At 37.9% G+C, this 22,356-nt stretch overlaps 2 protein-coding genes and 1 pseudogene across 2 annotated transcripts; 2 read left to right on the forward strand and 1 right to left on the reverse strand.

The window, feature by feature from the left end:
- Window positions 1-2,025, reverse strand: LOC147860441 (uncharacterized; annotated as a pseudogene).
- Window positions 2,026-6,400: 4,375 nt separating this feature from the next.
- On the forward strand, window positions 6,401-9,392 carry LOC147860442 (uncharacterized). The gene is made up of 7 exons (XM_087324065.1): window positions 6,401-6,594; window positions 6,815-7,058; window positions 7,170-7,385; window positions 7,474-8,302; window positions 8,385-8,473; window positions 8,622-8,744; window positions 8,877-9,392. Exons 1-7 carry the CDS (start codon window positions 6,427-6,429, stop codon window positions 8,933-8,935), a joined length of 1,728 nt encoding a protein of 575 aa, XP_087180191.1. The 5' UTR covers window positions 6,401-6,426; the 3' UTR covers window positions 8,936-9,392.
- Window positions 9,393-15,792: 6,400 nt separating this feature from the next.
- Window positions 15,793-20,812, forward strand: LOC147860443 (hyperosmolality-gated Ca2+ permeable channel 3.1-like). Its single transcript, XM_087324181.1, has 7 exons — window positions 15,793-16,051; window positions 16,499-16,653; window positions 17,031-17,303; window positions 17,736-18,008; window positions 18,399-18,949; window positions 19,558-19,813; window positions 20,287-20,812. Exons 1-7 carry the CDS (start codon window positions 15,793-15,795, stop codon window positions 20,650-20,652), a joined length of 2,133 nt encoding a protein of 710 aa, XP_087180307.1. The 3' UTR covers window positions 20,653-20,812.
- Window positions 20,813-22,356: the final 1,544 nt, after the last annotated feature.

Raw genomic sequence — 22,356 nt, forward strand, 5'->3', positions numbered from 1 at the left:
CTACTTCAATGATAATATCCTTCTCTCTTTTTCTTCATACCAAAGGTTAAATATATCCCTCCAACAAATGTTTGATGTATCTTGAGCATTCAAGGATATAAACATCAAAGCATCTAAAGTTTCCAGAGATAAATCGTTTCTAATATCATTTTTTATGATATTTTGACGTGAAAAACCTCGTTCACATGTTGTTGTACTAATAGGAATAGTCATACATAGTTGCCACAATTGCATAATACCCGGAAATAATTGCCACCAAGATTGTGCTTTGCAACAAATATCCCATGCATCATGCATTCGTCTTCCTTTAGCAATTCTAACAAGCATACCAACAAAATCTTCTCGTTCATTGAAGCATATTTTCATGTCAACAATTTGCCTATCAATATTAAACTTCCCAATAAGTTTGTGCAACCATTCCGTTGTCTTTTTCTCTCTTTCATTTTCCTCAATGGGATATGAAGACGGATTAAACAACTTTACAACATTGAAAAATGTAACATCCGGGAAACGATTGTTTAAGGCATCAATAACATGTTGGACAAAGTCCTTTCCAATGCTAATGCATTCATCCAAACTACCATTTTCCACATTACCATGAAACATATTCAAGTTGAAATCACTATCTTCATTCTCACTATCAAGACCACTTACTAGTCTTCTTGATCACTTACTAGTCTTCTTGATCGTTTTGTTACCTCCTTTGGGTTTGGAATTTGTATAAACTTCAATGGATGTGAATGAGTAACATTATCACATCCAATATATGTGAGTATGCCATCTTTCATATTATCTAGAAAGTTTGTAAGAAACATAGACCCGGTGCCAAATGTTTCACAAGATAAATAGCGTCTTCGAAGTTTCTCATGGATGATATCCAAGTGAACACCAAGCATAGTTACATCCATTAATTCCCTTTGGAACTGCTCATTTAATGTATTTAATTCCACAAGAATATCTGCCAATAGGTGTAACATAAATTGCACTTGGAATATAGTAGCATACTCGTACCATTTTTTCTAATGTTTTTCCCATTACTCTAAAATTGCAGGCATAAGTGTAACTAGTCTCTCCATTACTTGACCTCGAGATAACCATCTTATGGAGTGAATTTTAAGCACCTTCAAATCACCCTTACCATGTCGTTTCATTATTTCTTTTAGCTCCTTGTGTCTGTCTATTAGTTGACTTTCCCAACCAAGAGTATACTTTATTTGCAAATGCATCAAGGAACCTAAACACATGTGCATGAGACATTATATATGTATCTTTTATGGCAAGTGCTTCACGATGTGCAATGCAATGCACTCCCAAAATATTAGGCATCATGGATTGAAACTTAGAAATTGCTCCATTATTCTTACTTACCATAGATGATGCCCCATCACTTGCAAAAGCCACTAGTTTTTTTAAATCTAAATTGCTTTTCAAAATGAATTCATTAATAGTATTATAGATACCTTCAGCTTTCCCATTTTCCACCGGAAGAAGACGCACAAATTTACATTGTGGCTCCCCTTTGCCACCTTCACTTAAGTACAAGACATAGATAATGAGGTGTTTTTCCAATGTCAGATCGGTGCTTTCATCAATCAAGATGGAGAAAAATGGACTTCCACGAATTTCATACAAGAGTTTTCTTGTGTGGTTCTTCATAGCCATTAAGAATTCTCTTGTAGATTTAGCATTAGCATAAGCATTGTATTCATTTGAGGCAGGGGCATTTGGAGTACCAAGTTCTCTTTGTAACTGACATTGTTTTACATATTTCTCTAATGGAATATCATTACAAGCATAAAACTGAACCAACTTCATGCATAAGATTATCCTCTCATTTTCTAAATGCATGATTTCTGAAATATTGTCATCCACATTTGCATTTTCCTTTTGTATCTTTACATGATACATATCACTTGTTATTACATGGTCGGATGACTTAGAATGCTCATTCAATGATGACAATTGCATGCTAAGGGATCCACCATCTATAAAAACATTATTCCTTCTCGCATCTTCACACCACATGCATTTTATTTTTTCATCACCTAATAAGGACTTTGTCAAATATGCCCATGGGTGGAGCAAAGTCCACTAGTTTCTCCACTTTCTTTTTGTTTTATTAGAAGAAGATGTTGACACATTTACATTTGTGACAACCTCTTCATCATTATTTGGAGTATCGTTAAGATGTGCTTTCTTGCAAAACACACTCTTAATCGAAGGTTGGTGTGATCTATGTTTTTTGGGGCAGGACATACACTTGAAACTGAGGGAATTCACAAACCAAGAAAAAAAACAAAGATGAGATGGGCAATAAAGGATAGTTTCCACTCTAGATCTTCCAATCTATAAAAAAAACGAAGAAAGATGAAGACTCACATTAGCTTACACGCACATGCAAATCGAAGTTACGGTAAGAGTTCTTAGGATGGGTGTGGGGAGTTGTTGCACTATTTGTGCCTCCGAAGTTCCATGGTATAGAAGTCTACACAGAAACACTTTTGGTCCTCGAATTGCAAGACTATGAAGAAATGTCTAATCTGAAAGTTAGTAGCCTATAGAGTATCATGAAGAGGAGGCAATTGAAGTGGTTCATAGTTTCAAACACCTTAGTGTTGCCATACCTAGTCAACACACTTGGAATACATGGTGAATGGAAACCACATAGATTCATAGTATGAATTTGAGAGCATGTGGCACTTGCACACAACCCAAAGATGGGAGATTCCAACAATGTCATTTGTATGCATGCAACACATAAACCAAGCATGCTCTTACACACATTTATGCAGACAATGTTGTACTTCAGACATGTTATCCATTATGACTACAAATGCTTCCACATATGATCATTCCTTTTTTGAGAATAGTGGCCTAGCAATCAAAGTGCCTAAGGTCAAGTTCATGGTGAGAAGCAATGTCTAATCTGACAGTCAATAGCCTGTAGAGTAACATGAAGAGGAAGCAATTGAAGTGGTTCATAGTTTCAAACACCTCAATGTTGCCATACCTAGTCAGCACACTTGGAATACATGGTGAATGAAACCACACAGATTCATACTATGAATTTGAGAGCATGTGGCACTTGAGCACAACCCAAAGATGGGAGATTACAACAATGTCATTCGTATGCATGCATCACACAAATTCTGCTTTACAAAAAAGGTATGGGAGGAAGCATTTCAGTGAGCTTGTGGAATGAAACAATGAAAGTATAAAAGAGATTTCACTGCCTTCATTTAGGGGGTTAAGAGCACAACCCTAGTACATCTAGAAACGAGAAGAAAGCCAATCAAGTGGTGTGAACTTCAAAGGGGTTATTCCAAGAAAATATCGAAAGTAAGGATGATAGCATGAGATTGTATCCTCAATGCAGAACGTGAGACCATGTTTTACTCTACGAGAGGTCATATGAAATGGAGATCAGCCAATTATAGATCTAAATTTAAGTGTTATTCCAGCTGCATTTATACTCGATATTAAGAGAATTATTGGGGGGGTTGGCCAATGCCCAAGCACAAAATACATCCAAACATGAGATTAGTTTCTTGTAATAATTTGTGATCTCCCAACGTTTGTTAAGACAAGAATAGGGGAGGGCAGGAGGAGAGACTGATTGATTGATTTGTCATATTATAGCCGCCCATGATGACCCTCATGACTATGGCCACCCCTCAAATAAGTGGGGATCGAACCCGAGTCAAATAAGCGAGGAATGCATTCAAGCGAGAAAATAGAGAGAAATAGAAAAAAAAAGACAAATACATACCTCAAAGTGGTGACAAATAGTAGATGTGCAATCACCGAGAAGCGACAGGGAGCAACGAGTAGTGAGAGTGCTGGGAGCAATGGGCAACGACCAAGCAACAGGGAGTAGGAAGTGAGAAGGAGGAGGAAGAAGGAAAGCAAGAAAAGAGAAAATAGGGGGGAAAGAGAAAAGAGTAGGAAAAGAGAAAGAGGGGGGGTTCGGGAATTTAGAAATGAAACATTGAAAGCATAGTTAATATAGTTATTAGTCACGACTCACATTATACATATACAGTTATACTATTATAAAATGTACATACTACAATGTACATTATAATAGTATATGTCTTTATAGTATCATGTATGTACATTTTATAGTATGTACTATGTAAATATACTATATATAATATGTATTATGACATTATACAATGTCATATATATATATGACATGGAAAATAAATTTTTAGCATGTCATTTGACTTGTATAAATTTTGGGCACATTTCACATGAAAAATGAAAATTGTAAGTTTATATGTCAGTTGACGGACATTTTTATTGGGTGTGTGTTTTTTATAGGCAAAATGGCCTTTGACGAGCTCTAAATATTCCAATGTAAATTTTACGGTTTTTAGCGACTTAAATTTGTATATCTAAAACTTTTGAGTTAGATTGAACGTCTGATCTTTGGATTTTTTGGTGGTTGAATTTTTTGGTGTGACTAAACTTGTTATATTTGAATATTTGAGCTTTTTGTCTCCGAATATGTGTGATCTTTGGAATTTTCGGCAATTGAAAATTTTGGTGAGAAGAAACTTGTTATATTTGAATCTCTGCGTTTTTTGTCTCTAAATATGCTTGATATTTGGAGTTTTTGGTATCTGAATATGCTTGATATTTGGAGTTTTTGGCATATGAATATGATTGATCGTTAAAGTTCTTGTTCTTTGAAGTTTTTGGAGACTGAAATTTTGTAACCTTTGAAGTTTTTGATCTTTTTAGAAAATTGGGTCGGGGTAGATGCAAGTAGCCCAATTGGAAAACTGAATCTGCCGAGTTAGACGACATGAGTTGAGTTAGATGCCGGGTCAAAAAAAATTGTCAACCGGGTTACAAGTGAAAGAGACAGGAAAAGAGTTGGTTTGCATGTGGGCGAGGCGGGTAAGAAATGCCAAAGATAGGGACAAACTCGGGCTAGAAATGACAGAGGTAGGAACAAGACCCGGGCTAGAAACGACAAAGGTAGGAGGAAACCCGACCTAGAAACGACAAAGGTAGGGACAAGGGACAGAGCCAGGTTAGAAATGGGTGCGTGCGCGCTTCTCCTGGATAATGATATGACATGGGTGCAGATATCACGAGATGATCAAAGGCATCTAACACATAAGAGATCAAAACCAGCCTTTGTAGCTTCTTACTTCTTGCTCAATTTATACATAGTTTGATACAAAGGTACCCATTTGGGTTGGCTTAGCTACATGCGTGGGAAAAAAGGGTGTGTTAAAAGGGTGGGTTGGCTTAGGTACATGCATGCTAAAAAGGGTGTGCTAAAAGGGTGGCACAAAGGAACAAATGCACACCACCGCATAGATGCATTCTTTTTTGTCATGAGGCCTATATATTTAAGATTTGGTTGCAAATACTGGTAGACACGGATGGACGGACTGGTGGACAAATAGACGGACAGGGGAGGCGGAGGCGGAGGCATATGGACAAAGGAATGGCCAATGAATGAATGAATGTGCCACCATAACAATACATACATACATACATACATACCTACGTACATACATACATACATACATGCATGCATACATACATACCCATGTACATACACATATGCATGCATACATATACATACATATGTGTACACACATTCATAACAATATGTATGTATGTACATGCATACATACGTACATACACACCATTCATAACAATACATGTACATGGAGGCAAATGGAGTTATGTATGTATGTATGTATGTATGTAGGCAAATGGAGTTATGTATGTATGTATGTATGTATGTATGTATGTATGTATGTATGTAGATAGTTGGCCATCCATTCAAATGCGTGAAGAAGAAGAAGAAGAAGAAGAAGAAAGAAGAAAGAAGAAAGAAGCCTTTTCTGTCTCCTCCATTTCCCGCCTCATTCACAGACCCAAAAAAAATGAATGAAGAAACTCTTCTAAGTTCTTCCCTCCCTCCATTCATTCATTTCGATTTACATTATTCATTTTCCCTCCCATCTCTCCATCGATCGCTCTCTATAATCATCTCAGAAGCAGAAGATCGCCATCGCCATCGCCATCGCTTTCTTCTTCCTTATTCTTCTTCTTCGTTCTCCTTCTCTGCCTTCATAATCCATTCATCATCCATACTCAGAAGCAGAAGATCGCCATCGCCATCGCTTTCTTCTTCCTTCTTCTTCTTCATCATCATCTTCTTCGTCCTCCTCCTCTGCCTTCATAATCCATTCATCATCAAATCCCATCCATTCCTCATCGCCATCGCCATCGCCATCAGGTCATCAGGCCACCGTCGCCTTCTCTATTGCCTTCTTCTCCCATCTATGTCCCTGTAACAGTCCCGTGACCCGCTCCTTCCCCCCTCCGATTCAAGACCGGTTCTCTCTCTCTCTCTCTCTCTCTCTCTCTCTCTCTTTCTGTCTTCACTGCCGTGCCATGGCCACGGCTGGCTCTTCTCCCTTGCCCAATGTAGCAGGAGCCGGGAAGGTTACGGACACACAGGTAGCTTTCATGGTGGAATGCTACCTCAGAGACTGCCATTTCGCTAAAACCCTAGATCAGTTCCGCTCCGAAGCCGCACGCGTCTTGCAGCCTCTAAAATCGGTAGGTTCTCGACTTTTCGCTTCTCCTTCTTCTCTTCTTACTCTGTATTCTGTGTTATGTATTCATGCATGACTGTCTGTTCCTTCTCCCATGGGTTTTCTAACTTCCACAGTTCTTTCTTTCTTTCTTTGCTTCCTTCGTGCGTCTTCATCTTTTTCCTTCTTTCTTGACTCTGCATCTTTATATACGCCTTTCTGTATTTTATTGATCGGAGATGCAGATTCCGAAGGGTGCTCGCAGCCTAAGCGCGGTTCTGAATGAATATGTGCTTCTCAAGGAGCAGCAGATTGAGTTCAATAGCGAGAGGTCTCGAGTCCAAGCTCTGTTCAAAGGACTGCAAGAGATCGTTACTGTGTATCAATCTGTTTCTAATGGCGTCCTCGGAGGAGGAGGAGATCAATTTAACGCCATAGCTTCTCCTGTTCCCTATTCATCTTCTGCCTCTCCTTCGTCCCAGCAGATTGGTAAGACCAGAGGTCTCTGAAGTTAAGACACTACATTTACATTTCGATCATTCATGTATTGCATTTCATGGCTGATCTCTTGACTGGTATGCCGATTCACCTGCATGGCAGTGGAAACCGTCTCTTCTCCTGCGGAGCCTGTGACCAAGGAAGGTTCTGGTTTCTTGTCTTCTTCTCTCGCCAAGAGAAAAAGCCATGTAATTGACTCTGACACAACGAATAACAACGATTGCTGCATTATTGAAACAGCGAATAAGAAAGCACGCCCGACTTCTTCCTCGCAGGCGAAGCTCTCGTCTTCTTCTCCATCGCCATCTCCTGCACAAGGTTAGTCTCAGCTCTTCCTGTACAAGAAAACACGGTCTTTGGTATTTCTTTTGATATGATCATTATCTCTATTTCGCAATCTCTGCAGGAATTCTGATGCAGACTGATCATAACTCTGCTTCGTCTGATCGATCCAACAATAGAGGTTCAGCTCAACCTAGAACGCCTCCGGTGAAGATTGAACAGAGACAAGCAATATCGTTAACACCTGCATCTCATTCTAATTCTGGGTCACCTTCTGCTATACAGCAACAGCAGAAGCCAAATCCCGTGTCTCCACATGTAAACACCATAGCCTCAGTGTCATCAGCACCGACAGCTAACCACTTCCTCTCTCCATTGAGAGCTAACAATTCTTCTACTTCGCTTCTTCAACATGGTGTTGCGGATTCCCCAACACCTTATCTGCATCCTTCTGCTACCGCAAAGTTGAATAATAGCTCTAATAGTAGAAGGATTAATTCTGCCGCTCCCGGTTACACCCTTCGAGCTCCCAAAGAATCGGATCTTTCTTCTTCTGCCGTTGCTAAACCTTCTGTTGCATCTAACAGGAAGAAAGGAGGTAACAGTAAGTGCAGATTGTTGGACTTCTCTTCTGCTTCAAATGTTGCTGATTCAGTAGTCTCATCCTCCATGCCAAGTACTTTGACTGCACAAATCCATGCATCTTCATGCTCTTCGCCATCATCATCATCCTCTTCAGGACATATCCTCCCACAGCTCCCCTTGGAAGCTTCCACTGAGATAACACAGCCACAAGCCGTTTCAGCTTCTGAGCTCCCACTGTCTTGCGATGGTGTCTTTTTTGACGATCTTTTTGATCTGGAGCTCGATGTGGATCTAATCTCTGAGCTCGAGGATTTACAGCCCATGAATGATGTTCTGGGATCTGCTTCTAGACCTCAAGCATCGGTCAGGTATGGTGATGATATCTGCATACTATCGTTTATCTGAAACCCACTGTTGATCAAGACCTTGATTTCTGATCCATATGTGCAGTGAAGAAGACACTATGGAGAAATCTTCTGATTCTGTAGAATCCTCTCCATCTGATCGCAGAGTTCTGAGCGAGAAAGGAAACCTTTTAGGTAAGACAGATTACCATCTATACTATTCTATCCATCTCTTTACTCTGTCTAGTCCATGGATATGAAGCCACTTTGCTTCTTCTTTTTTGTCTTATCTGCTGGTCATGAATTGAAATCCTTACGTTGAACCGTGTTATCTTGGTTACAGGTGGACATGGTGGTCATTTCGAAGGTCAATGTGTTCTACAGATGCAGGATATGGTGGGATCGTACTCTGTTTCTGGTTCTCCAAATCATTCCAAAGCTCTTCGCAGATATAGTCCATCTGCAGGTAAATAGATATTTTCATACAAGCATGATTCTGATTGTCGTTACATATTCTGATTCATAATGAATTGTGTTTTGGAGCTGTTTTGTTTCTTCTTCTCAAAGGGTTCCTCATCGTTCTTGTTTCTTGGTTCAGTTTCTGCGGAGAAGCAATGGACAGATAAAGAGAATGTGCCATCGCTGCCTGCCAAATGAGCATCAGCCACAGGAATTCTCATTTTGCTAGAAGAATAGGGCTGTACGTTTTTGTATCATTGATCAGGCATCCGCAAGAAGATAATCTCTTAACCCTAAACCACTTATGATTGATCGATTGATCCTGAAGGGTTAATTCCTAAAACCTAAACCAGTTGTGATTGATTGATCCTAACTCCTAATTCCTAGATGATTGAATGCCTGCACTTCTAGAGTGTTTCCTAATCATCTACCAGAGAATTCCTCCCAATTAACTATACTTGTTTGTGGCCATCTCTTCCTAGAATTTAACATAGTTTGCTAGAGCAATTAGGATTGTATTGGTTTTAGAATCTTACTTGGGGTTCTCCCCACCAAAATTGATGTATACTGCTGTTTGTTTCCATCGAAAGATCAAATTGTTTTCTTTTGTTGCTCATAAACATGGGAATGCAAATGGTCGAAACTCTTGATTGCATACCAATCTTACAAATTGAATGGCAATGTCAACTTCAAATATATTCACTGAATGGCAATTTCAGCTTCAAATATATTATTCATTGGCATGTTTGAATCGTTGAACCATCAAATTTACAATAATCGTGGTATTAACTGAAAATAGGATATAACCACACATGTGGAAGCAAAAAATGGTTATGGTGCTTGTGGGTGTATGGAGCTCGTCTCCTTGAAATCACAATAGAACTAAGCCACCCTCCATAGGATTGTTTGATGTCTTGCTTACACCCACACCTACTATAGTGTAGCACAAATAAGATATGATGTGAACATCTCTCTGGATGGTGTAATAGGATTCAAGTCAGTTGAATCAATTAATCCGGTTTCTTGGCATATGCATCATTAGAAACAATGGTAATTTCACCATAACATGTGGTGGTTGTGTTATGATTTTTCTTTGTTTCAATGACTCCAATTCTCAAGTCTTGTAGGTTATAATGTGACATTGATGAAACCCAAACTTTGTTATTGCTTTTGCTTGTTCTAATGTTTGCTCTTATGCTTGTACCAAGATGCTTAGAGGTAGCCTATTCTTAATTTGATTCCCTTTCTTTCTTGAATTTTATTCTAAAGATACAATTTTATTTTTCAAAGCCAAAATGTGATAAGGTGGACATGAGATAATGGGCTATATGGTCATCTTAGATTGGTAGGAGGCTCTTGTCTCACCATGCATTCTTTTTTACTTTAATCCTTTTGGTTTTTTTCCCCAATAGAGATTACATTTGCATTCAAAAAAGCCCTAAGGTTGTACATAAACTCTGTACATGTAGTTAAGCTCGTGCTAAGTTCTAACTTCTAACTATTGGCTTAAATAAATACTTTGGTATAGAGTAGAAACATTTGCGTTGTCTAAAATCCACCTATAAAATATTCCTTTGTCCCATATGGCATGAAACTCTTAAGTGTAACTTTGCTTGTTGCATACTACCTTTTGTGTTATCCAAAGAACCTCTAAGATTATGCACAATTTTTGTCCACATCCTAGTCTATTAGTTATTTAAGTAGGTCTTTTAGTCACATTTTGGAATACCGTCAAACATCTAGCCTTCCAAATATACCAAATGTTACCTATTGGCATAGTTTAGGTTTACCAATCTTTATTTGAGGTATGCTTGTTTTTTGCATCAAATCATGTCTCATAGAAAGAGCATACGCAACATCCTCTTGTTCATATAACATTTGGTTAACCTTGTACCATCGACCATAATATCGCGCCTTATGTTTAGCCGCTCAAGAATAATATCGCGCCTTATGTTTAGCCTTATGTTTAGCCGCTCATTACGATTCTTTCTCATATTCCCATCGCAAAATCACAACTATACAAACAATGCTTAGCAATTTCCTCTAGATTTGTACAAAAAGGACGTATGTGGTTGGCGTTCACCCCTTTTTGCCAACCATTAACTAGTTTTTTTAAAAAGTATTTTTATAGGTTACTTAGCAAAAAACATGACTTTTTAGCCCATAAGTCATTCTTGTGATGAAGCAATTTATGCTCATCCAACATACTAGTGAACAATACTTGACGATTGGAGGTGAGTGAAACTCTTGTCAATGGTTGAAATGTTTGGTCAACCCTCTTATCTTCTCAAGTCTATTAACCTCAAGCAAAAGAGAAGGGAGGAAAGACGTTGTGACAAAACATAATGAGTGAGCAAGTGTAACCTTTGCCGCTTGATAGAATCCAAGATTGACTTCACTAATGAAACATGCTCAATGAGCAAAGGCCAATAAAGAGTGAAGGGTACTAGTAGTGTCAATTTCTAGCCTTGCATTGAATGTCCAATAAACTCTAGACTAAGAAATTGCCCTTACATCAAAATATGATGGTTGTGAGATCATCCCACGAAGTAAATATTGCGCCTACAAGTTGTTATAACTATCCAATACACTTGAACAAAAAGTATCCCAAACTTGTGGTGGGTTGTCAAACTTAAATCTCCATAGTAGCCAATTTCTCCGAAAAGTGAAGGCCTTGACGAATAGAGTCTACGGAATGTAAAAGGGAATGGATTGTGGATACACACAAATGGAGACTTAGGATCTCGATGGTCAATGTAACGCATGAATTATGAACAATTTCTACCTTAGGTAAAACCTAAACAATACCTTGGTTTCTTTTGACCCAACTTCCTAGCTACTATTTGACAATAAGCTCTTAACGTTTAATAATGAAAGGGCATAAAGTTCAAGTGAAATGGTGGCATTTCAACTAAAATGATACATATTTGCAATACTATATGTTTGCATTTTTGTCATTTTGTTGTCTAGACTTTTTACAAATGATAAAGTAATAATAGCAATGTATATAAGATTCATTTATTAGGAAACCTAATCTAGTATGTGTTATGCGGATGCCGAGTAGGTGTTTTCTTGAGATATTGAATCATAATTCATACCTTGGCAATTGTTCTTAAGTAAATGGTGGTTTTCTTTTTTACTTGATTATGCGACTATAATTAGTTTCTTCTTTCATGTATTCCTAACTTCTTTTATTGCTTTTTTGGCTTTGTTCACAAAGTGCACAAATGAAAATCATCATGAAGGCATACTAAATGGACATCATACATAACTTTTATCTTTGGTGGTGTCGTGTACAATGTTTTGTCACATCAACATGTAGTGAATTGTGTGTAGGTTGAATGGGATTAGAGAGTGATCCATCCCAAATATAGAGGATGAAGGGGTGAGGTGGACTATAAAGAGAGGCTATGGGGAGTCGGGACCTAAGAGTAACATGCTTACATAGGTAGGGGTGAGTAATCATAGTTTGTGGTAATGGCACTTGTTAAATCCAATACCCCCATGATAGGTGTTTAAGAGAGTCTTGGAGTTCGAGTTCGGATGCGACGGCGATGACGACACATGGTTTACAAGTGTAAAAAGAATTGTGGGTAGATAGGCTGCAACGGTGCTTGTCCATATCTAAAAGTGTGGAAGCCATTCCTTCTATATGCGCTCTGCATTGCCTAGGGAAAGGAGACACTAAAATCTATGTTGTCCATTCCATGAGGGAGGACCAAGAGTGTGGGTTTGAACTACACACGATGAAATGTGGTGGAAGACCTGTGTCTTCCTCATCCATTTCCTTCTTGTGTGTACATACATGCATCTATCTATCTATCTATCTATCTATATATAGGTATAGATATATGGCACTAGCTTTTGTGTCCTCTTGAGAAGTTAGGTCCTCCAATCCCATGTGGCAACTCATCTACCTATTGGCAATCACAATTGTTCCCTCTTGTAGTAGCCATGCATGGTCCGTCAAATCCTTACACTACAATGTCAAAATAGTTTGGTCTTAATAACATAATTTGGTTTGGGCTTAGTTGGTTTAGCATATTAACTTGTTGCATAAGATTTTGAATTGCAAATCGATCCCACTCTGTTGCTATTGTGCCAACCACCACCGAGACATCCATGCAAGAGGGAGATCTTGTCCAAGCCAAACTAGTTTAGAATGTTTCAAACTTGATTTGAATTAAACCAAAACGAACCCTAAATTAGTTTAGCCTAAACCAGTTAAACGCAACTAGTTTAGGCTTAAATTAATTCTTCTAAGGAAATGCAAGAATAAACACGAATATTTCCAAAAAATCAAATAAATCTGAAAATTTGTAGGGTTGTATTTCATAAACATCAGCAATTCCAAAAATCTAAAAATTCATCACTTGTCCAAGTACAAGTATTCCACAATATCATTCTTTCTTCTCATCATGTCTTCTAAATCAATATTGTCGATCGAAACTATTATATCTATCATTAATATCTTTGGTTATAGAAATGTTTGCACCATGAAGTAAATCCAACCAAGATCTATTGCACATCATCACCTTGAAAGTGCATGCATGCAATTGAAACCTATCTTCAAAGTTATCATGATAATGAGCTTTAGAGTTAGCTTCCTCTGAAGGCATCAATGAAGTTGGAATTGCCAAATATTCACATGTTATCTTGTACATCTTTGGTAATTTGAGCAGGTTTCAAATCATCAAATTAAATAATATCAACAAGTGTGTTTAAAACGTAAGGAAAGATTCAACCAAACATGTTCGTAAACCACATTAAAGAGGATCTATGCCATTCTTTACTTGTGGAAGCTTCAAGAAATCTTCAATTTTTGATTCAATAACCGCCTTAGTGGGCGAAGATAAAGGAGTTGTAGCTTGATTATCTTCCATAATAATGTCCACATGACGTATATCACATGACCTTGCTTGTGATCAATGATTTTCATGAGTGGTTGCGTCCTGGGGATTGGCTATGGTCATGCACCTAGGTTCACTCGTTTGTGTTGTGATGTCTTTTGATGCAAGGTACAACATAATAGTGTGGTTGCTAATGGGGTGGTTTGGTAGCTGGCTAGAAAGAGAAGATGGTCCTATGATCCAAGTAGTACGTGCCCTCTCTAACTCCTATAAGAGACTCAAAGAGGCACATTGACCATGTAACCACAACATTGTGGATAATTGGCAGAGAGACCAACCATGTGCTAGATATTTTGGGCCTTAATTATTCCACAACAAACATATGGTCACTTGAATTGAGTTGATCCACGTACTCAATAGTTCATATGATGCAATTGTCCACCTTAATGTCTCCTTACAAAGTAGTATCACGCCACTTAGCTATTATAGCCATGTTGTTAGTGAAAAGGTGCATGCTATAGAGCTAAGTCCATTATGCTATTATGATCTTTTCTTTATACCTTTACATATGTACCCATTTCTCTAAGGGATATATGTTCTTTACAAGTAGTTGGTGAAGTTTGCAAAATGCATGGCATTAGGTTGATTGTCCAACACATAATACTACTCTTAGACAATATCAACAAACATGATTCAAATTAAAGAGTTCTCCAAAATATTCTCCGCACTCAAGCGAGCATGCATTAGTGAAAGTTCAAGACTGTGGCTTTATAAAGTGAAATGCCAAGGTCTTGGTTTGATCCACTTGTTCTTATGTATGTCAGTCAAGTGATCAAGTTACGTTGTTGACTAGATAAACCTAGTAGACACTCTCCGTTACATGTATTACATACTGCATTATTAAGTTGAGGTTCAAAATTGTTCGCATTATTAAGTTGAGGTTCAAAATTGTTCTAAACTGCATGTTGCTTGTTGATGAGCATTATTATAGGTAACTGTGCGTATGTCACATAGGGTAAAAATCTGCTATTTGGATCAAAGCATCTCAATGTAGTATCTTTTAGCAATACCATATGTTACATTTTTTAACCAAAGGAGGCCTTACGTGGCACTAGAACTTGTTAATCCTTGTTGATGGGTATTGGTTATTATTACATTTAAAAATATGTGCGTGTTTCAGGAAAATCAGCACACTAGTTGAGAGTAAAGCTAAGTTGGGGGTGAACGCAAAGTTGGGTGGGGTATATGGTCTCAGAGGCATCCTCTTTTGTCTAGCAAGTAGCCGGCCATGAGATTAGCCAATGTGGTGTTAATTAGGCCACATGTATCGATAACTATGTAAAACTAGATGAGTTGATCAAGGATACATAGTAGTAGACGAGGAAGAGGCTTGGTGAAGAGTAACAATCGGCAACGGTTCGGTTCGGTTCGAGAGGGTCCAAACCAAACTGGTTTGAAACCGAACCGCAGTTTCGTAGTTCGGTTTCGATTTTTAGCTTAGGTCAAATTTAAATTTGTTAAATTTTTTTATATTTCAATTTTTTTAATTTTAAAGATTTTCGTAAAATGTGAGAATAAGGAAAAGAATTTTTAAAACAAGTTTTTACAATTAAAAAAAAAAAAACCATTAAACCGTTTAAACCACGGTTTCGTGGTTCAGGAACCATTGCAGATTATTAGTGAAGTGTGTGTTTAGGGTTTCCATGAACCTCGAGCAAGCGACAAATTAGTTTAGGGTTTACATCAACCTTCAAGAAGTGACAAATTGAATGAATGGGTTTAGGGTTTAGGGTTTAGGGTTTAAATGAGTTGCTACTTAATATTTGGACACAAAGGAAAAGGAATACCAAGAGCAAATAAAAAGAAAAAGAACTTATTTAACTAATTTGAAATTAAAAATAAAATTTAAATTAATAGATTAAATTTAAAATTATTAAAAACCAATTTATATACAGTATTCTTTCTTCTGCATGAACTCTTCTTCTTCTTCTTCTTGAAGCTTCCGCCATCGCCATCGCCACCGCCTCGCCTCTCTCTCTCTGTCTCTGTGTGTCTTTATCTGTCTCTCTGTCTCTGTGTGTCTTTATCTGTCTTTCTCTCTCATTGATCCCTGCCTCATCACTATTGACCTGATCTTACCGCCATAGCCAATACAACAATATAGCTCTGTGAATTTTAGGTTTCCCCACCTGTACGCTCGCCCCCATGGATACTGCAGGTTTCGTGACCTCCCTCCTCACCTCCTTCGCCATCTTCTTGCTCCTCCTCGCTCTCCATGCCTGCCTCTCTCGCCTCCCTTCCAACTCCGTCATTTACTACCCGCGGAAGATCCTGAACAATATCACGCCTCCTTCCAGGCCTGGTCCCTTCCTCTGGATCAAAGAATCTTACCTTGCAACTGAAGACGAGATCATCGGTCATGCTGGCCTCGATGCCACAATCTACATGATATTTCTTGGCTCTGGTAACATCCGAATTCGAATTCGCATCGAATGCATCTTCTTTGGATATTGTTCAGATTCGTTTCCTGATTCTCTTGCTTGTTTCGAAGCTTTCTCCACCATTTATGGCTGTTAATTGGTCAGAAAATAAAAAATACTGTTTTATGCTGATTCCTTTAAACAATCTGGTTTCTTAAAAGCATTTCTATAACTATTTGCCTTGCCTAACTCCAAATTTATTTCAAGCTGTGTATGATAAAAGCTTTTTAAGTCCTTACAACAATTATGGCTCGTTGAGGAAAATGCAGCTTCCGTTATAGATTTAGATTCTTAAAATAGGGAAAAATGTCTACATTTCAACTTTGTATAGTATGATATTTGAGCTTTTTTTGGTTGCAGGCTATGAGTGAAACAGAAAATGATAAAAGGAATTAATGCATTTTCCTGTTGCATTGTTTTGTGGTAAATAGCTCTTTCGATTTGTCTGTATACTGCATTCTTCTGCGTGCCTGTGCTGCTTCCGCTATCTGGAACAGACCATAATTTCAAGGTGACAGGCCAGAACAATGCTTCGAGTAATACTTCAAATTCAAATTTCGACAGGGTTGCTATGGGGAATGTCCGGGTAAGTGCATTGAAACGTGAAACTGGAAAATAATCTGAGAGATGAGAAATTTGAGGATTCATATAGAGAGAAGTGTAGAGAGTGAGAATGATGAGTGATGATGGCATGTCTCCTGTATTCTGGATGTAAAATTTAAACATAATTTCCCCAGAGGAAGACAAAGAGTGTGAGTTGGATTTCTCTTTGGCAATAAATTTGAGCTTATTGGAAATCAAAAGAGATTTAGATTTCTCTGCATGTTGCAAATGGAAAATTTGAATTCATCAGAAGAAATATGTATATATTGACATATACACAGAGAGAGAGAGATATAAAGAGAGAGTATATTGTTTACTCTTTGTTCCTAATTTGATTTATTCGTGTTTTTGATATGTCAGGATGAGAGCAAACGCCTGTGGGCTTTTGCAGTTGGAGCATATTGGCTCACCATAGCCACATTTTATGTTCTTTGGAAATCTTACAAGCACGTCATCCTCTTGAGAACTCAAGATCAATCATCTCTGACGGCTAAACCAGAGCAATATGCTGTTCTTGTAAGGGATATTCCTTCTCCTCTCACAGGATCTATAGCTCAAGAGGTTGAAGATTACTTCAGAAGTCTGCATCCAGGAACCTATGAGAGCTTCATCATCGTGACTAACATGTCCAAGGTAAACCTCGATTTGAATCTTTCAATGCTAGAATTGTTCTGATATAGCTTTAAATGTCAATTCGCCTTCTATTTGTTTTTGTTTTTCTCATTTTCTGCTTCTGTTTTGGCGTTGTTGATCTATCTATCACCACTCAGATTAATTCCCTCTTTTATCTGCCCTTTTTCTAAGATATTCAATTCATGTCCTGATGCAATTTTGCATTATTTCTCGCTTTGCTTGCTTTCACTTTGCCGTTCTAGGGATTTTGGTCATTCCCTGCTTCTGTTTACTGTCCTTGATGTCTCTGTTGTTGCTCAGATTAATGCTGGCTCTCCTTAGACAAGTTCTTTCTATTAGTCCAGAAGAAACGCCCGACAGCTACACATCTACCACGATGAGGTGATAAACAACATATGTAAAGGGTAAACTTTTCTCTGGTATTTGTTTTAGGTCTCCAAGATCTGGGAGAAGATGGAGGGGTTTAGGAAGAAACAAGCTCATGCAGAGACAGTATATGAACAGACAAAGTCTCGGCCCACACATAAGACTGGGATTCTGGGTCTCTGTGGACCCCGAGTAGACTCCATTGATTATTACAAGGAAGAGAAAGAGAAGCAAGCAGCTGCCCTCAAAGATGAGCAGATTCTCACACAATCTAAACTTCAGAAAGGCTCTGCCATAGTCTTCTTCAATAGTAGAGCTGCAGCTACAAGTGCTGGTCAGGTTAAAAAGAAAACTTTCTTTCTATTTGCTTATTGTCTGTACCATCTTCTTTTGATTGAATGCATGCATTTCTTTATGTATTGCCATGTAATGGGGTATGTTTCAATGTACAAAATCAACACATCCAAATTGCATTGTTGGGTTTTCTAATTGGCTATGTAAGTAGGCTATATATAGCTAGCATTTTCTTAAAGGGGAAATTACAGAAAAACATATGCTTTAAATCCTCAGTTCATAAAAGGAATCCCACTGTAATACTATTCAGAACTGTGGCTATCTATTATTAATGATCTGATTAATGCAGTAATCTCTTTTCCATCTGAGAATGTGAAACACTTTCATGTTAGGCTTAGTTTCTGTGATAAATGTATAGTATTGTTTTTAAAACAGGTTATGCATAGCCCCTTTGCTAATCAGTGGACGACTTATCCGGCTCCGGAACCTCGAGAAGTGGTTTGGAGAAACCTACCTATTCCATTGGTGCAAAGGCTCATCCGGCAATTTATTGTCTATAGTTCGGTTGTTCTCATGATACTCTTCTACATGATACCCATCGGTTTTATCTCGGCAATCATCTCCCTCAATAACCTAGTCAACAAGCTTCCATTCCTGAAACCCATCGTAGATATCCCGGTGGTCAATGCAATACTCCAAGCTTTCTTGCCTCAGCTCGTGCTCGTTATCTTCCTTTTCTTGCTTCCTTTTATCTTATTGAAGCTCTCGGACATCGAGGGCATTCCTGCACAAAGCCTTCTCGTGAGAGCAGCTGCCGGAAAGTATTTCTACTTCAACGTGTTCAATGTTTTCTTGGGTGTGACCATAGCGGGAAGTTTGTTCAACTCCCTTAAAGGCATTGTAGACGATCCCAAGTCTGTTGTAAATTTGCTAAGCGAATCGCTTCCTGGGCAAGCCACCTTCTTTATTTCATTCGTAGCCCTCAAGTAAGTTACTTCCCCCTAAATTGTTGTTAGAAACATATGCATAAACCATATACCTTCATGAACTCAAATTATGTTACGAACAAGCCCGTTAGCTTGAATACATAGCTAAGGTTTGGGAATATAGGGGTACCATCTTGGCGACCACAATTTAGAAAGTTATGGTCTTAACATGGATCTAAGATTAATTTGTCACATAATGCAATTGTTGAGTTTACCACAATTTGGAGAGTTTTAATTTGGATATAGATGTAGGGTCAACTAATATATAAGGCTAACTACCCTAATGTGAACTCCACATGGTGAACATTATAGATACAATTCTACCTTTAAGGTGCACCATTGTTTTCCAAGTTTCCACAATTAGTTAGGTGGAAAAGTCTTGAATTTATTCTTCAATCCTACTACTTTCTCTTTAAGGTGCACCATTGTTTTCCAAGTTTCCACAACTAGTTAGGTGGAGAGGTTAACACTCAATTTCTCTACTTTCTCGCTAGTTATTCTATTTATTTTGTTCACGGCCTCAAGCCTAACTTTTGGTTGGAATGACAAAGATTTTCCCATGCGGTTCACAATGATATAACTAATGTTTATCATGACCTTGCTTACAGGTTCTTCGTGGGCTATGGCTTGACATTCTCTAGGATAGTTCCACTTGTCATCTTCCAATTGAAAAAGAAGTTTCTTTGCAAGACGGAAGAAGAAATCAAAGAGGCTTGGGCTCCTGGGTCTTTTGACTATGCAACATGTGTGCCTAATGATATGCTCATTTTGACAATCACTATTTGCTATTCAGTGATAGCACCAACTATTTTGATATTTGCCATAATCTATTTTTCCTTAGGATGGCTGCTCATGCGGAATCAGGTAAGCAAATGTCACCATGACGTGTCTTCTCATGTATCTATTTTTCCTTAGGATAGCACCAAATAATATAATTGTGAAGTTGCATACACCTATAGATTTATACAATTTTGTATGCACCTTTATGGTGTATGTTAACCTTAATCTTGCTCATCAAAGATGTTAGTATGTACACATATAGACCGAAGTTAAAACATATCATAGCTTTGGAGGTGTATCTATACAAAATGTATGCCGACACACCATAGTTAAATGCATGTACTAAAAATGTATGCACATTGATGATATACTTGCAAATTCGCATACATCTTATGTTATCATTTAATTGTAAATTTGTTTATGCTTGTATTATCATATAAATGTATACGTCTTTAGTGTGTGAGATCTTCACACCTATATTATATAATAGAGTGAAGTTTTGTACACGCGCACACCAATGATCATTCCCTTATTCACTCCATTGTTTTTGTGTTTAGGCTCTCAATGTGGTGGTGCCAAGCTATGAAAGTGGAGGGCGGATGTGGCCTCACATGCATTCAAGGATACTAGCTTCTTTGTTCTTGTCCCAACTCACCATGTTAGGTTATTTTGGTGTTAAGAAGTTTGTGTATGCACCATTGCTATTCCCACCACTAGTAGCAACAATCGTGTTTGCATATATATGCAAAAAGTTCTTTTACCCATCTTTTGTTGTACCTCCTCTCTCTGCTAGTTGCAAGGAAGTGAAAGAGCCACCGTCGTTTGGATCAATTGTAGAAGCATATACCCCTCCTCCATTAACCCCCCCAAATCTGGATGAAGAGGCGTCATCTAAACATCATGGACAAGTGATTGACTTATAGCTTTTGTGTATCCTTATTGAATCTTTAACCCGAGTTGGATTATGCTATCTTGTATTAAAAGGCTCATTAAATCCAATGAAAGAGTTGTAATTATCGGTTACAAGGCATGCTAGTAAAGTACTCCCGTACTTTTCATTCAATTTATCTCGATCAACATATAAATGGGTAGTTTTGAGAGTGACATCGTGTGAATAGTCAACCATAACAAATTTGTTTAATTAGTGATTCTTGGTAATTATTTCATTAAACGATTGGTAAGAGATTATGCATGTCTATGTTTACGTGCTTTCATGTTTGTTAAGTAGTTGTGTGTGATGTAATTAATTATTGGAATCATGACCACCTAATTATGTGATGTAATTAAGTAGTAGAATCACAATTCAACCATTACCTACTTATGTGATGTAATTCATTAGTAGAATCACGCCTTGAGCATCATCCAATTATATGGCGTTTAGCATTTTGTGATATCAAGGGAGTTAATTCTATAGTTTTCTGGGTGACGAGGATTTGAAAGGTGTGAATCGTGATAAATGTTAACAACTCTTAGATTTTATGGTGGGTCACAAGCAAAAATAACATAATATTAAAGGAATAAGATACATGAAAATAGTACACAAACGTATGCCTTATTTTGTACTAAAAGTATAGGTCAAGTTTGTGCCCAGGTCACGTGAGTTTGCTTGGCCTTATTATTTTGGTGCCAATATTGCAAAAAAGGAAGAAAATCATCCTAAGTTGTAATGTGTTTTTCAGAAACATTGAAAGTGATTGGCAAATCTTTCAAAATGTTATGCAATAGTACGGAAAGTGTTGAGATTTGTTAAATATTATAGTTCTTTTTGGTAGTCCTTGAACTTCCCGTTATAACTTAAATCACACTAAAATCTTTTTGGGGCATTGCCTTTTGAGTTTTGGGATAATTGAGGAAACACATTGATGAACGATAATCTCAAGAGTCAGGTAACTGTTATGACGAGTCGAGAAGTAGACAACACATACCTACGCATATTGCAGTGAACAATAGAAAACATAGTTCCATATGCAAATTACATAAAGCTTGTGCATCTCTAGTGCCTTTTCGCATCTCATTGGTTTCCCATTGTGTGGACAATGAGGCTCAAACTTTGATCTTGTAAAGTTTGCTGTAGCATGCAAACTTTATACAAAAATATTTTCAATTTTTTTGAAGTTATCCATAACGAGATAACTTGTTCCCATGGTATACTGTCTAGAGTCTATCAAATAAGGTTCGTAGATATGTGTATGAATGTTGAAGCGTCAAGAGGAACGCATTAAAATCTCCACTCATTTTTGCATTGCAAGACATGAAGCTTTTTGCTCGATTTGCTTTTCCGGGTTTAATTCAACAAATTATTGAATAATGATGGATACATAAGTTGTATGTAGACAACAAGTTAGCGTCACATATATTGGGGGAGTGTTTTTCGATCACTTTGGATGAGCACGGGGATGTGAGGTAGCAACAAGTTAATGCAAGTTTGTGTATGAGCAAAGGTCTGTCAATGTGGTAAGGAAAAACATATGAAAGGGAGTGTATACTTAATAGGCTCATCCATGTGTGGGCATTCCAATCCGCATGTGACAAAAGAAGGGTTGATTGAATAACAAGAGACATTGGAGGGGAGCTGATTTGCCCAAGTCATGCATGGGTGGGTTTAGGGTAACCAATGGATGCAAGCC

Source organism: Azolla caroliniana, unplaced genomic scaffold (assembly GCF_043228905.1).
Source record: "Azolla caroliniana isolate FFs.n. ecotype wild unplaced genomic scaffold, voAzoCaro1.0.p SCAF_9, whole genome shotgun sequence".
Classification (NCBI taxonomy): Eukaryota; Viridiplantae; Streptophyta; class Polypodiopsida; order Salviniales; family Salviniaceae; genus Azolla; species Azolla caroliniana.

Bases quoted from the DNA above. Each gene is read 5' to 3' on its own strand.
- LOC147860442 (XM_087324065.1), top strand. From the start codon at position 6,427: ATGGCCACGGCTGGCTCTTCTCCCTTGCCCAATGTAGCAGGAGCCGGG. The intron at 8,474-8,621 runs GTAAGACAGATT...TCTTGGTTACAG, and splicing joins CGAGAAAGGAAACCTTTTAG to GTGGACATGGTGGTCATTTC. The intron at 8,745-8,876 runs GTAAATAGATAT...TTCTTGGTTCAG, and splicing joins CAGATATAGTCCATCTGCAG to TTTCTGCGGAGAAGCAATGG.
- LOC147860443 (XM_087324181.1), top strand. From the start codon at position 15,793: ATGGATACTGCAGGTTTCGTGACCTCCCTCCTCACCTCCTTCGCCATC. The intron at 16,654-17,030 runs GTAAGTGCATTG...TTGATATGTCAG, and splicing joins TTGCTATGGGGAATGTCCGG to GATGAGAGCAAACGCCTGTG. The intron at 19,814-20,286 runs GTAAGCAAATGT...TTTTGTGTTTAG, and splicing joins GGCTGCTCATGCGGAATCAG to GCTCTCAATGTGGTGGTGCC.